This window comes from Dromiciops gliroides, chromosome 5 (genome assembly GCF_019393635.1).
Source record: "Dromiciops gliroides isolate mDroGli1 chromosome 5, mDroGli1.pri, whole genome shotgun sequence".
Lineage (NCBI taxonomy): Eukaryota > Metazoa > Chordata > Mammalia > Microbiotheria > Microbiotheriidae > Dromiciops > Dromiciops gliroides.
Window position 1 is genome coordinate 216,703,444 of NC_057865.1, and position 16,233 is coordinate 216,719,676.

The 16,233-nt window shown below is 40.7% G+C and overlaps 1 protein-coding gene across 2 annotated transcripts in view; it reads right to left on the reverse strand.

The window, feature by feature from the left end:
* Nucleotides 1-16,233, reverse strand: part of LIMA1 (LIM domain and actin binding 1) — a 133,348-nt gene that overhangs the window by 49,644 nt on the left and 67,471 nt on the right. For both annotated transcript variants that reach the window (XM_043966038.1, XM_043966037.1), the window contains exon 4: nt 10,724-11,185. In XM_043966038.1, coding sequence (XP_043821973.1) covers nt 10,724-11,185 — 462 coding nt within the window. The remainder of the gene's footprint in view (nt 1-10,723; nt 11,186-16,233) is intronic.

Below are 16,233 nucleotides of genomic sequence, written 5' to 3' on the forward strand. Positions count from 1 at the left end.
CATTTTTTAATTTTAGTTTTACTTTGTTCAAACGTTACATGAAATGGTCATAGAATAGGAACAGTTTTTTTTTTTTTTTTGGCAGGGCAATGGGGGTTAAGTGACTTGCCCAGGGTCACACAGCTAGTAATTGTCAAGTGTCTGAAGCCAGATTTGAACTCAGGTCCTCCTGAATCCAGGGCCGGTGCTTATCCACTGCACCACCTAGCCACCCCCTATGCCACCTAGCCGCCCCCAGGAACAGTTTTAAAATGTCAGAAAAAGGTAAATAATCAGATCCAAGAAATAAGAAAATCCAAAAAATGTAAATTAAATATCAGAAAAAGCATCAGAATAACATAACTTTTTGATAATACAACAATCAAGAAATATTATAACCAGAAAAAAAAGCTAAAACAATTCTAAGGTTATCACCTCACTTTCTTTATGTTAATAAAGATGCTAAAAAATGGGGAAATTCATTGTTGGATAGGGCTAGGGGGAAAATAAATAGGCTGACTGGTGACTGGAAGAATTTTGAATTGATTCTGCTGTTCTAAAAATCATTTGGAACTATGCAAGAAAAACTAGTAAGTGTTCACACCCTTTGACTCAGAGATTGTACTACTGGGACTATATCACATGGAGGTAGGTGACAGTAAGAAAAGATCTATATGCTCAACAATGCTTATAATAGGAGCACAATTGTAATATCAAAAAGCTGGAAATAAATTAGCAGCCTAAAGCTTGGTATAACTGAACAAAATGATATGTGAATGTAATAAATATTACTGCTCAGCAAAGAATGAATAGGAAGTAGTCAGAGAAACAGAAATATTTGTTTGAAGAAATGCAGAATCAAGATAGCAGAGTTAATACACAAATATCACAATAAAGTAAATGAAATCAAAGTGGAGAGACAACAAAATTCGGGTCAAATAGAAGTCAGTGGCAGTACTATACTGTAAAGTTTACAAGACACACCTTACCTTTTTGGGTTTTTGTTTGTTTGTTTTAGGTGAGGCAATTGGGGTTAAGTGACTTGCCCAGGGTCACACAGCTAATAAGTGTTGTATCTGAGGCCGGATTTGAACTCAGGTCCTCCTTACTCCAGGGCCGGTGCTCTATCCACTGCGCCACCCTTACCTTTCTGTTAACTGATAAACTCATCTTTCCAAGCAATGTACTTGGAATTGGGATTTGTCTGGGTGTCAGATGCAAAGTGTCTATTATGTCAAAATAATATATATTGCCAATATTTTACACTAAAATGCATGTTATTATCTCTATTACAGTTTTATCCTCAAATTATTTTGTTCCTCATTCATGTTTGATTAATTTTTTTATCAATCAACCAACAGAATTAAGCCCAACCATGTGCAAAGTACTGTGGTTAGCCTTGGAGTCGCAGACAAAAATTAAATGGTCCTCTGTTTCCCTCTCCCTCTCTGTGCCTCTTCCAAACCTTTTCATCCCTCCTCAAATCTCCCATTGCTTCCCCTCCCCCCAACCCTCAGAGCTGAGAAGTTTGCCTCATATTTTACTGAAAAAATTTGAGACAATTTTCTGAGAGTTCCCTCTTCTCTCCTCTTTCTCACTTCATATCACTCAGATATCACTTCTGCCACTGTCTCCTCCTTTAACCCTTGTCTCACATGAAAAGGTAGCACTTCTTCCCAAAGCTGACCCCTTGGCATGCACAAGTGATTCCATTCCATCCTGTCTTCTTCAGCAGATTGTTTTTTTATCATCCCTATATTCTCACTTATCTTTGATCTTTCCCTGTCTCTTGGCTGCTTCCCTATTGCCTACAAACATGCCCACATCTCCCCTAAAGCCAAAAAACTTTCACTTGACCCTTCTGTTTCCACTATCTTTCAATATCTTTCTTCTTTTGTGAGAGAAGGCTATCTACAATAGGGCTGTCTACTTCCTCTCCTCTAACTTTATTCTTTTTTTTTCTTGAATAGAATTTTATTTTCTAAAATATATGTAAAAACAAAATTTTAACATCAATTTTTTAAAAACTTTGTGTTCCAATTTCTCTTCCCCCTTCCATTCCCACCCCCCACCCACAAGAACTCAAGCAATTCAAAATAACTTATACGTGAGCAGTCATGGAAAAATTCCCATATTAGCTAGTTGTGAGAGAAAACAGTAAAAAAAACCCAAAACTTCAGATTAAGGAATTGTCAAAGAGGAAAAGAAAAAAAAATTTTTAATGTGTTTCCATCTGTTTTCAGATACTATCAGTTCTTTCTCTGCAGATGGGCTGCAATCTTCATAAGTCCTTCAGGGTTATATTGGATCATTGCCTTGCTGAAAATAATCACATGCTTCCCAGCAGATCATCCCCCACTATTGCTGTTATTTTGTATACCGTACATTTCACTCTGCTTCAGTTCATGTAGGTCTTTCCAGGTTTTTCTGATAGCATCCTGTTCATTATAACCTGTATATAGTACCTTAAGCTTGACAGAGAATTTTCTTCATAAAAGCCCAGCAAAGTAGGTACCATACATTTTGCCATTATAATCAATCATCATAACTATTTCCCTCCATCCCACTCCCTTCCCATGACATTTACTCTATCTTCTTTTTACCTATTCCTCCTCAAAAGTGTTTTACTTCTGACTATCCTCTCCCTCGCTCTGCACTCCCTTTTTTCACCCTTCCTTCCTTATCCTCTTCCCCTCCTACTTTCCTGCAGGGTTAAATAGATTACTCCTCCCAATTGGGTATGAAATTTATTCCCTCCGTGAGCCCATTCCAATGAGATCAGGGTCCCTGAGCTAATTCTGTGTTCTAAATTTTTCTTCCTCCTTCCCTCCTCAACCCTCCCTATGAGATCAAGCAATTCAATATGTCATACTGGTGCAGTAATGCAGAACATCTTCATCTTCCTTGAAAGTGTTTTGCTTTTTACTGCTCTCTCCCCCAATCTGCCTTTTCCTCCTTCCCTTTCCCCCCCCCACCTTTCTCCCTCCCCTCCCTCAGGGCAAAAATATATTACTATACCTACGTGAGTATGTATGTTAGTCCTTCTTTGAGCCAATTCTGATGATATTAAGGTTCACTCACTCCCCAACTCCTTCCCTCTCTTCTACTCTCCTCCATAAGCTTTTTTATTGTTTCCTTCATGTGAACTACTTCTCTCCAAACCATCTCTCCCCTTCTCCCTCTCCCAGTTTATTCTTCCTACACCTCAACCCTATTTTAATGATGTCATCATGGATTAGTTAGTTGGCATAGTGGACACAAAGCACCAGCCCTGGACCCAGGAGGTCCCAAGCCCAAACCCAGCCCCAGACATAAGACACCCCACCCTGTCTGCCCCACAAAAACCAAAACATAAATGCTTTACAGATATCATCCCTTCATATTCAGTTCAGACCTGTGTCTTCTGTGACTTTCTTACTGAGATAGTTCTTATGATTTTGAAGTATTATCTTCCCATGTAGGAATGTAAACGGTTTGATCTTTTAATATCTATCCCTCATGATGTCTTTTTCCTGTTTATCTTTTTATGCTTCTCCAGGGTCTTGTATTTGAAAGTCGAATTTTCTATTCAGTTCAGGTCTTTTCATCACAAATGCTTGAAAGACCTCTTTCTCATTGAAATCTCATTTTTGCCTTTGAAAGATTATACTCAGTTTTGCTGGGTATGTGATTTTTGGCTGTAGTCCCAGTTCCTTTGCCCTCTGGAATATCATATTCCATGCCCTTCGGTCCTTTAATGTAGAAGCTGCTAGGTCTTGCTTTATCCTTATTGGAGCTCCACAGTATTTGAATTCCATTTTTTCTAGATGCTTGCAGTATTTTCTCCTTCACCTGGGAGTTCTGGAATTTGGCTATAATATTCCTGGAGGTTTTCCTTTTGGGATCTCTTTCAGGATGTGATCGGTGGATTCTTTCAATTTCTATTTTAGCTTCTGCTTCTAGAATATCAGGGCAATTTTCCCTCACAATCTCTTGGAGGATGGTGTCTAAGCTTTTGTTTTGGTCATGATTTTCAGGTAGTCCAATGATTTTCAAATTATCTCTCCTAGATTTATTTTCCAGGTCAGCTGTTTTCCCAAGGAGATATTTCACATTGCCCTCTATTTTCTCATTCAGTTGGATTTGCTTTACTGTGTCTTGGCTTCTCATAAGGTCACTAGCTTCCATTTGTTCAATCCTAATTCTTAGGCAATTATTTTCATCAGACAGTTTTTTAATCTCCTTTTCCATTTGGCTTTTCAAACTGTTGACTTTTTTCTCATGACTCTCCTGCATCACTCTCATTTCCCTTTCCATTCTTTCCTCCTTTTCTCTACATCTTCTTTCTATTTCTCCTACGTTCTCTTCAAAGTCCCTTTTGAGAGCTTCCATGGCCTGAGACCAGTTCATATTTTTCTTGGAGGCTTTGGATGTTGGAGCTTTGACCCTGTTATTATCTTCTTCTTCTGGGGTTGTATTGTGGTCTACCTTATCCCCAAAGAAGTTTTCGATGGTCTGCTTTCTCTGTCTGTTCATCCTGGCTTACTATTTCTTGGCTTTTAACTCCTCCTTAAAGTGTGGCGCTGCTTCCAGGACACACTGTTTGAGCTACAGCATGGTCCGGGGGATGGCTGGGCTTCTTTCTCAGCCTGCCTGGCCTTGCTTTTATTTGATTTTAAACTCACCACTGGTGGGGGTGGGGGCAGGGGACGACACTGACACTGCTTCTGGCTCCACTCCTGTTCCCAGCTTCAGAGGGTCCCAGGTGTTTTGGTTTGAGGGAGGGCAAGTTTTAATTTCACCTGGCCTGTTCTCAGATCCAGAGATAACCTCAGGCCTACTTAATAAGCCACCAACCAGCAAAGCTTTCTGTGGTGTGGTTCTCAGCTTCTGATGAGCCTGCCTGCTTTCCTTCCCTGACCTGGGTCTCTGCTGCTCAGGATTTCTTCCTGGTTCCCCGCTGGGGTGGGACAGTCGAATCCTTCCCCCCAGTCCACTGGTACCCCTGCACTTACCCCTCGGGCCAGCCGTTCAGCCTGATCATGAGCTTGGTTCCAGAAGACGCCGGTGCTGCAGCCGATTCAGAGGCACTGGGGCAAATTCCTCCAGCAGGTGTCTTGTGTGTCGGCCAGATTGCACAGTTATTTGCAGCCCAGCACGGCCCCCTGAAATCTATAGCTGTAGAAAACTCTCAGCCTAAATTTTTGTGTGTTTTTCGGCCCCAAGGGTTCTTTTATTGCTATTTTGGGGGTGATTGTATCAGGAGCCCTCTGTTTAATGTCTTTCCTCCACCATCTTGGCTCCGCCCCACTAACTCTCTTCTTAATTCTCTTAAGTCTGGCTCCTGACCTCAACATTCAATTGAAATTGCTCTCTCTGAAGTGACTGATGATCTTTTTTTTTTGTGGGGCAATGGGGATTGTGACTTGCCCAGGGTCACACAGCTAGTAAGTATCAAGTGCCTGAGGCCGGATTTGAACTCAGGAACTCCTGAATCCAGGACTGGTGCTTTATCCACTGCGCCACCTAGCTGCCCCCGACTGATGATCTTCTAATGGCCCCTTCTCAGTCTTCATCTTTCTTGACCTCTCTTCCATCTTTGATACTATAGATCATTTTCTTTGACATTCTCTTCTCTTTAGTTTTCATGACACCACTCTAGTGGTTCTCCTATCCATCTGACTACTCCTTCTCAGACTCCTTTGCTGGACCTTCATCAAGGTCGTGTCTGCTAACTGTGGGTATCTCCCAAGGCTCTGTGCTAGGCTCTCTTCTGTTCTCCTGTAAGATTTTGCTTGGTGATCTCATCAGTTCCAATGGATCAAATTATGATTTCTATACTGATGATTCTCATATTGACTTATCCAGCCCTAACCTCTCTGCTAACCCCCAGGCTCACATCTCCAACGGCCTACTAGCCACCTCATGCTGGATCTCTCGTAGACATCTTAAACTCTACAAAACTGAACTCATTTCTTTCACACCAAATTCTTCCCCCTTCCAAACTTGTCTATTACTGTTGAGGGCATAGATGTCACTCTCAATTCTTCACTCTTTTTCACCTTCTCTATCTACTTTATTGCCCATACCCATTGATTTTACCTTCATAATATCTCTTGGACACATCCCTTCTTTCCTCTGATACTGACACCACCTTGGAGCAGGCCCTGATCACCTTATGCCTATACTGGACTACTGGTTGGTCTACCTGACACAAGTCTTTACCCATTCAAGTCCATCATCTATTCATCTGTGATCTTTCTTAAGCACAAGACTTACCATGCCACCACACCCCGTACTCAAATTCCTATGGCTCTCTATCACCCACAAGATCAGATTTAAAATCCTCTATTTCATCTTTCATAACATGCACCCTTTCTCCCTGCATCCCCCCAACCTTTCCAGTAACCTTACACCCCCACCTCCAATCATGCACTCTTCAGTCCAGTGACACAGGCCTCCTTGCTGTTCCTCAAACATGTCCTGACTCTGGGTATTTTCCCTGGCTGTCCCCCATGCCTGGAATATTCTCCCTCTTCATCTCTACCTCCTGGCCTCCTTTAAATCCCAGCTATAAATCTTGCCTTCTACAGGAAGCCTATCCCAATCCCTCATAATTCTAATGCCTTCCTTCTGTTGAATATTCTTTATTTTTCTTGTATGTAGTTTATTTGTACATGCTGTATGCATGTTTTCTCCTCCATTGGGCTGTGAGCCCCTTAAGCACAGGCACTGTCTTTTCCAGTGCTTAGCACAGTGCCCAACACATTGATAATAAACATTTCCTAAGCATTTTCTAGCCATCAATCTTCTTCTTGTTCAGTTGTATCCAAGTCTTTATGACCTCATGCATGGACCATAATGTTCACAGGGTTTTCTTGACAAAGACATTGGAGTAGTTTGCCATTTCCTTCTCCAGTGACTTGCCCGACCAGGGTCACACAACAGTGTCTGAGGCCAAATTTGAACTCAGGTATACCTGATTCTAGCCTTAGCACTCTATCCACTGAGCCATCTACCTTCCTCTTACCCTCTTAACCAGTCTTCAATCCCTGAAGACAGATGAGCCAGTATTTAGTGAAAGACTCAAAACTTAACAGATAAAAAAGCAAAACATTTAAAGAAAGTCTTGAACACAATACTATGAAAAAAACAAACATTAAAAACTGTAAGTGATATAAAAATTAAAACCCAGTCACAAATTGGGGTTTCTGTTCAACAGGTTTTGTTTGTTTGTTTGTTTGTTTGTTTGTTTTTTTACTGAGGCAAATGGGGTTAAGTGACTTGCCTAGGGTCACACAGCTAGTAAGTGTTAAGTGTCTGAGGCCAGATTTGAACTCAGGTACTCCTGACTCCAAGGCCAGTGCTCTATCCACTGTGCCACCTAGCTGCCCCAACAGTTTTTTAATATCATATGTTTAAAGAAGTGTAAGATAATAAGTCAGTAAATTTAGCCTACAAGTTGGATAAGAATGAAATGGTTGGGGGCAGCTAGATGGCGCAGTGGATACAGCACCAGCCCTGGATTCAGGAGAACCTGAGTTCAAATCTGGCCCCAGGCACTTAACACTTACTAGCTGTGTGACCCTGGGCAAGTCACTTAACCCCAATTGCCTCACCAGAAACAAACAAACAAAAAGAATGAAATGGTTATTGAAGTTAAGAGGAATCTTGATTTTACTTTTTCTGTGGGTATATATGTATATATACATATTTATATATACACATATATGCATATATATGTGTCTGTATGTGTATATATACACACACATATATAATACAGACTCCTAGGGGTGGAAAGAATCCTAAAGGTTATATATATATTTTCTGTATCTATCATTTGTAAAAGAGGACCTCACCAGCACTGTCAACAGAACATGTCATTTGCAGTATTTTCTAGTAATGACTATAGGTTGCTTTGATCAGTTTACTACACATACAGTCATTTTTAACATTTGCTTGACAAGTTGACCAAGATGACTGATTGAGGTACTGGGTTTAACTGTGATCATAAAAGTTAAATTTAACTAAAAAGGAACTGCCCCTATTAAGGGATCTTATCTTCTTTGTTTTATATTCAATACAAAATTTAATAACACCTCCACTAGAGGGTATGTAAGACTAGACCATTTAGCACTCTGATAAAACAATGGTAGAATTTGAATTATCGATGTATTTCCATTATCCATATTCTTGCTGTCCCCAAACCAAGGATAACCAAGATTGGCTAACATTCTCTGAGGAGCAACCAAGGAGTTACATTCCTGTGATTTGTACTTAGCATTTTTTTTTTTGGTGAGGCAATTAGGGTTAAGTGTCTTGCCCAAGGTCACACAGCTAGTAAGTGTCAAGTGTCTGAGGTCAGATTTGAACTCAGGTCCTTCTGACCCCAAGGCTGGTGCTCTATCCACTTCGCCACCTAGCTTCCCCAGTACTTAGCATTCTTTAGGTTCACTAATTTTCACTGAAGAGTGAATGACAGCTTTCATCGCATCTTCCTAGCATGTATAAAGTAGAATCTACATTCTAAAAGAGTCCTGTTATCCCACAAATATTATACTACATTTCTGAGGCTTTCTCACATGCCCAGGAAAAACTTCCTGTTTAAAGCCTTAACTAGGCCAAAGCTGAATCAATGCTAGTAATAACTACATATAGATATCCAGACACAACATACAGTTCTTTGGTCCAGTTTAATTTATCTCTAGTCCACTGCAGAATCTAGTCAACTGTTTAGAGCAGCCCAGAATGATTTCCCAACACAGAAAATTGTAATTATTTAAACAGCTGTAAACCTCAATAAGGACAAGTGCAGTTCTTTTTTTTTTTTTTTTTAGTGAGGCAATTGGGGTTAAGTGATTTGCCCAGGGTCACACAGCTAGTTAAGTGTCTGAGGCCGGATTTGAACTCAGGTAGTCCTGACTTCAGGGCCGGTGCTCCAAGTGCAGTTACGACTCTTTAAAGCTGTGAATGGAAAAGGTACAAAAAGGTTGCAGCCAAATGTGGACACTTCTCAAACACTTCGATACCACCAGGTTATCCAACACCATCTGCCTTCTGGGTAGGCTCTTATTAAATGTATGTCAGAGCTCTACTCCAACCTGACCACAGACAGGCTTGTTCTGGCCCACCATCTCCTGGTCAACAACTTCAGGGGGAAAATGCAAAGAAGAAAAAAAAAAAACCAATGCTTCTCTTTAGATCCTTGCATGTGTTAGCACTTTGTATTACTATCCCAGTTATTTTCTACCTTAGATCAGTTTCAACATGTATCCGGGCCTTCCTCACTGTATCTGCATTGTATGTGGCGGCATGACATCAGCTCTTCTGCCCCTAATAGGGTCTGTGAGGTGGCAACTTACAATGGTGCTTTGAGTTTCAACAAAGCCCTTTACCCTCTTTTTAGATTTCTGAGATTTTTCTCCTTCCATTTAAAATTCCTTTTTCTCTTGATAAAGCCTGTGAAGAAAAGGGGATTTGGCAGGCCTAAAAATATGAAACTGGGTGGGACAGAATTTAAGTAAGAAAAAAGGCCTTTTGCAATACATGCTTCATTTTATTTAAAAAAAAATCAAAATTGTTGCATGGCAACATTAATGACAACTGGCTTCAACACTAAGGTAAAAAGAAAGCCAATTTTTATTCACATAGAGAAAACTAATGTGACCTTCGAAATTTGAGCACCGTTTTCTTTTAAAAATCTTCCTTCTTCCTCACAAATATTCCTCAAGTCTAACTTAATAATTTTTCAAGGGACCTGAGGAACACTGTTTTTTCAAAGTTCTAAGAGATCTCCAAGCCTTAAAAAAAGGATTCCACTCATTTTTTAACTCAAGTAGCAAAAGGACTTCCTCACAAAAACAATTTGTAAATAGATACTCAGGCTAAATATCTAACTTCATACAATCAACCTTCCTATCTGGATGGTATGTAGAGTAAGTAAGAGCTTACTCACCATCAAATCTGTTTATTTAATCATAATGAATGTTGTAACAAACCACTCCAGTGAGCCATCCAAATATGTAGGAAACTATGAGAAAACTGGAAAAATCTACCAATTCTGAGGCCCCTAGACTCTGTTATAAGTCACTGGCATATGCAACTCATTTTCTAGTTAATTCCCTCTAGGGACCTAGTCTGCAGTCCACATGCGGGATCAAATTTCATTAGCAGTTGTAGGAAAATGCAAGCCCTATGTATTTGCAAGTCAAAACTAGTGAAGGCAAAGGCTAGGCTTACCATCTTCACTTATTTTTTTTTTCCCTGGGAAAGGATTTTAGCTGATAGAAAACATTTGTTGAGAGCACAAAGGAGGAAGTTTAAAAGAAGGGATTCAGCTGGGAAAGAGACAACCAACACTCAGTCATAATGCTGAAACTTTAGCATAGCACTTCATCTGTAGCTGTGTCAAAGTTGATAGAATCTTAACCATGATTTCACAATTAAGGATTAAAATGACAAAGGCACAGAAAGAAAACTTAAAAAGGAAAAGCACAAGACGTAATTTTCAGCTTATTCCACACCTTATCCCATTTCTGTGGATTAGCCTGAAAGTCAGACTGAATTTACTCTGTTTTTAAGAAAAAAATTCAGATTATGCCAATTGTGAAATTAAGTTGAAACCGAAACTCACAATTAATTTGCTACCTTTGAAGCAAAAAAAGATATCGATTTTAATAGCCCTTATATATTTAACCTATTGATTTTCTCGATGCAATAGAAAAGTAGATGACTTGTTTAAATTTGTAATCTGCCCCAATCTTACCTTTGTCTGAGCTGAATCTCCCTTCTCAAACATCATCTTAAGTCTGTTGAGTGGGACGTTATATTTCTCTATTTTGCCTGTAGCATCTGGGTTCTCATTGGCTTCAGGTTTTCCTGTTTCTTGCTTGGATTCTCTCAGACAGTTTTCCATTTTGCCAGTGTCTAGTGAACGGACTTTAAACTCTTCACTGTGATTGTGGGGATACTGAGCCTGGAGAAGGACTTCTGAAGGGGACTGAAGTCTAGATCTGGTAACAATCCCTTCTGCTTGAGTAATTCCAGCTACTGAAGAAGTGTTGTTTTCCACTGGAACACCGAGATGGTCGCCCTTCAGTCTCACCTCAGCACTGCTGTTCCGTAGAGTTTCTGTCTGAGGCTCTGTTCCCAGCTCTGGATTCTCCCACTTCTTCTTTAACACACTCAGCGTCCCCTTTCTAAAATGCTGGGGGAAGTTCTCAGTGTTCTAGAAGAAAGGGAAATTATTGTTAGCTACAACCTGTCTGTTGATGCATCAAACATATCTTCTGTAAAATGAAAGTTAAAACTCTGCGCTGCTCCTTGTTCACTGCTGTCTCAGACAGCTGTGAACAGTTACAACTGTGCCACATGGAGAAAGGCTACACCCCAGGGGTGGGAGGGGGGAAGAGAAAGAAAGTCAGAGACTGAAGCAGGAAGTGATAAAACAGGAGGGACTTATAAGGACAAAATGGGAAGAAAGAAAAATCCAGATCTAATGGTAGTTAACTTGGAGACAGAGGTTTTCACTCTAAAAATTAAGAGGAAAAGGAACAATATCCAAATGCTAGAAGCTTTATGCTTTTTTTTTAATTAGTAAGAGTTTAATGTAAGGTTTTTACGGAACAGGGATAGAGGGCAGCTGAAAGCACACAACTCATTCCAGATAGTATTAATGAGCTAAAACATCTTAGAAACAATTTTTATGTTTGCATAGATTATAATTTTTCTAATCTCTCCCCCTTGTTTAACTCATCTGTTTTCAGGATTCACTTGTCCCTTTTATGAAGAAAATGCCCAGATCTATTTCCCTAGCTTTTCCCTGGGCACTAGTCCTACATCTCTAAGGCTTGCTCAATAACTCTACCATAACCTGCCAAGACCACTTAAAGCTCAACATGCCCCAAACTGAAGTCCCCTCTCCTCTGATCCTGCCTGACACCATCAGTCACCCAGGCTGATCTTTGATTCTTCTTCTCCCTCAGTGCCACCTCCCCATCCAATTAAGAGTTGAGTCCAAAGTCTCAGGTGCTGTTGCACCTTCGTCTCACAGGGTTGTTGTGAGGATCACATAAGAGAATTTGCAAACCTTAAAGCCCTGTGCAAAACTATGATGTTCTTGTTGTTATTCTATCTCTATGTTCTCTCACTCCTGCTCCCATTCATCTTCTATGATACTGTTACACTCTAGCTGACATCCTCGTCACTTCTCCCCTGGACAATATTAAGAGCCTTTTAACTGGTCTCCCAGTCTGGGGCCACTCCCTTCTTCAATTCAACTTTTGCAGAGCTGTGAACATAAGCTGCTTAATGTACAGGTCTGACAAGTCATTATGCTGACCAAAAACTTTCAGTGGCTCCCTGCTGTCTATAGAAAAAACACAAACTTCTTAGCCTACAATGATATGTGTAAAACATTTTGCACATCTTAAACCTATTGCTCTTACAAGAATGTCAACTGCTGTTGCACTAACTAGTATTATTATTGCTGTTGCTACTATTATTAGCCTTCACAACCCCGGCTTCAACCAAGCTTTTTAATTCTTATTTCATTTATGCTACTAAATCACCTTACCTTCCAAACAAACTTGACCACTAAGCTATTCCCCTATTTCATCCTATACTCTTTCCCCTCTTTACATCCACATAAGCTATCTTCCATGCCTCTAACTTACTTCTTTTTTTTTTTTTTAAAGTGAGGCAATTGGGGTTAAATGACTTGCCCAGGGTCACATAGCTAGTAAGTGTTAAGTGTCTGAGGCCGGATTTGAACTCAGGTACTCCTGACTCCAGGGCCGGTGCTCTATCCACTGCGCCATCTAGCTGCTCCTAACTTACTTCTTTATACCAATCTGTAGAAACCTCTCTCTTTCTTCAAGGACCAGCTCAGGAGCTATTTTCTTGATGAAGACTTCCCTAATGCCCTCAGCTGAAAGTCAATTCTTCTTCCAAAATTTTTTCTAGAGTACTTGATCTGGATCTTTCCTTTGCCCCTATCACATTGTATCATGTATCATGGAATCTCAGAATTGGAGGAAATCTGAGAGATCATCTAATATAACCTGTAATGAAACAGGAATGTCTTAACATTCTTGAACAAGTAGAATACTATTTTTGATCTGGCCTCTGATCAAAGACCACCAGTGAAGGAAAACCCACTACCTCCTGAGGCCATCTATACGTTCCATTGTTCTATTAGGAAAGCCTTCCTTCCTTCCTTCCTTCCTTCCTTCCTTCCTTCCTTCCTTCCTTCCTTCCTTCCTTCCTTCCTTCCTTCCTTCCTTCCTTCCTTCCTTCCTTCCTTCCTTCCTTCCTTCCTTCCTTCCTTCCTTCCTTCCTTCCTTCCTTCCTTCCTTCCTTCCTTCCTTCCTTCCTTCCTTCCTTCCTTCCTTCCTTCCTTCCTTCCTTCCTTCCTTCCTTCCTTCCTTCCTTCCTTCCTTCCTTCCTTCCTTCCTTCCTTCCTTCCTTCCTTCCTTCCTTCCTTCCTTCCTTCCTTCCTTCCTTCCTTCCTTCCTTCCTTCCTTCCTTCCTTCCTTCCTTCCTTCCTTCCTTCCTTCCTTCCTTCCTTCCTTCCTTCCTTCCTTCCTTCCTTCCTTCCTTCCTTCCTTCCTTCCTTCCTTCCTTCCTTCCTTCCTTCCTTCCTTCCTTCCTTCCTTCCTTCCTTCCTTCCTTCCTTCCTTCCTTCCTTCCTTCCTTCCTTCCTTCCTTCCTTCCTTCCTTCCTTCCTTCCTTCCTTCCTTCCTTCCTTCCTTCCTTCCTTCCTTCCTTCCTTCCTTCCTTCCTTCCTTCCTTCCTTCCTTCCTTCCTTCCTTCCTTCCTTCCTTCCTTCCTTCCTTCCTTCCTTCCTTCCTTCCTTCCTTCCTTCCTTCCTTCCTTCCTTCCTTCCTTCCTTCCTTCCTTCCTTCCTTCCTTCCTTCCTTCCTTCCTTCCTTCCTTCCTTCCTTCCTTCCAAGGTTTTCTTTAAATCAAGCCAAAAACCTGCTTCTCTGTAAATTATACCCATTGCTCCTAGCTCTGCTTTCAGAGGTCAAGCAGAACAAGTGTAATTCTTCTTCCACATAAGTCATTCACAAAACTGGAAGAAAGCTATCCCATTAAGCCCTCTCTTCTTTAAAGCAAAATGTACCTGGTTTCTTCAAACTATGGCATAGTTTCCAGTCCTCAGAACCTGGCTACCTTCCACTGGATTTGTTCCAGCTTATCTACAACCTTCCTAAAATTAAAAAAAAACCCCAAAAACCCACAACCCAGGGCAGCTAGGTGGTACAGTGGATAGAGCACTGGCCCTGGATTCAGGAGGACCTGAGTTCAAATCCAGCCTCAGACACTTGAGGCTGTGTCCCTAGCTTACTAGCTGTGTGACCCTGGGCAAGTCACTTAACCCTCATTGCCCCGCCCCCCCCCCAAAAAAACAACCCTCAAATACCTCAGATGTAGTCTAACCATGACTGTAAAGAATAAAGCAGAACAATCATTCTGGACACTATGTCTTTCTTAATCCATGTTAAGAATGTGTTTTTTGTCTGCCATATACCCACTATTGATTTGTATTGAGCTTGTAATCTACTAAAATCTCCAGATCTTTCCAGCCCCAACTCTCCTGTTTGATATTTGTATAGTTGTTTCTTTGAACCCTCATGAAAGACTTGACATTTATTCCTACTAAATTCCATCATATAGATTTCGCCCATCATTCCAGCCTACTGAGGGTTTTTGGAGGACTTTTAGTCACCCAGTGTATCAGCTGTCTGTCAGCTTCATTTCACCTGCAAATTTGATCATGATGGAGTAAGAAAGACCTGAGTTCAAATCTGACCCCAGATACTAGCTGTAATCCTGGACAAATCACTTAATCTCTACTTATCTGTTTTCTCATCTCTAAAATGTATCTTACACATAAATAGTGGGCCTTCAATAAATATTTATTGATTTTTGATTCAGTCAAGTTACTAGAAAGGAGGTTGAATAGCACAAAGGCAAGGAAGGTTCCTTGGGGGCACTCTCCTTAATTCAAAGAGGATTTATTAAGCACCTTGAAAGGTGGTGGCCAAGTGGAGAAACTATCAGGTCTGGCATAAGGAAGACCTGAGCTCAAATCCAACCTCAAACACTTCCTAGCTGTGTGACCCCAGGCAAGTCACTGAATCTCATTTCCAAAATGGGGATATAGCACCTACCTCCAAGGATGCTTATGAGAATCAAAGTAAATGCTATATAAATGTTGGCCATTATCATCTATTATATTTGTGAGGCACTGATAAAATCAGAAAAACAAAAAAAGGAAGCAATCTTTGCTGTCAAAGAACTTACTTTCTGCAGGGAGTGAGTATACAACACGTATGCAGATAAGTACTATAAATGCAAAGCAATTTCAGTAGTATTGCCTTGAAGGGGGACCTAGGGATTTCAAGAGATCTAAGTGAAGAGGAAGAACATTACCAGCATAGAGGACAATCTCCCTCACAAGTTGACCTCAAGTGACTAACGGCTCTTTTTTTAAGTCTGACTGTTCAACCAATTTTGAATTCACTTAATTGGTCTATTTTCTAGTCACAGAGTCTTGGAAGGGACTTCAGGCAACCTTGTCCAAATTAAACAAATCTGTATAGGAATACCCCCCAAAACATTCCTCAGAAGTTATTCAACTTCTGCTTGGCAAACTTCTAGTACCTGAAAACCAATGATCTCATCAAGCAGCCCATTATACTTTTGAACAGGTCTATTAGCACATTCTTACAAATCTCGGGCTGAAATCTAAATCTACAACTTCAAACCACTGCCCCTGGTTCTGCCTTCTGGGGTAGGGCAAAACAAGCCTAATTCCTTTCTCCCAGGATAGCCTTTTAATTACTTTGGAGGCCATGATCATGTCTTTCCTAAGTCTCCTCTTCTCCAAGCTAAAAGACCCTAGTTTCTTAAATTGTTCTTTGTAATAATAATCATTAGCATAATCATTTACATAACTTTTTTTTTTTTAGTGAGGCAATTGGGGTTAAGTGACTTGCCCAGGGTCACATAGCTAGTAAGTGTTAAGTGGCTGAGGCCAGATTTGAACTCAGGTACTCCTGAATCCAGGGCTAGTGCTGTATCCACTGCGCCATCTAGCTGCCCCCCCATAACATTTTAATACTTGCAATTGGGGGTGAGCAAATACTGTCTCATTTTGTCCTTACAACAACCCTGGGAGGTAGGTGCTATTATTTATCTTCATTTTAGATATAAGGAAACATAAATAGAGATTAAGTGATTTGTCCAGGGTTACACCTAGTATCTGGG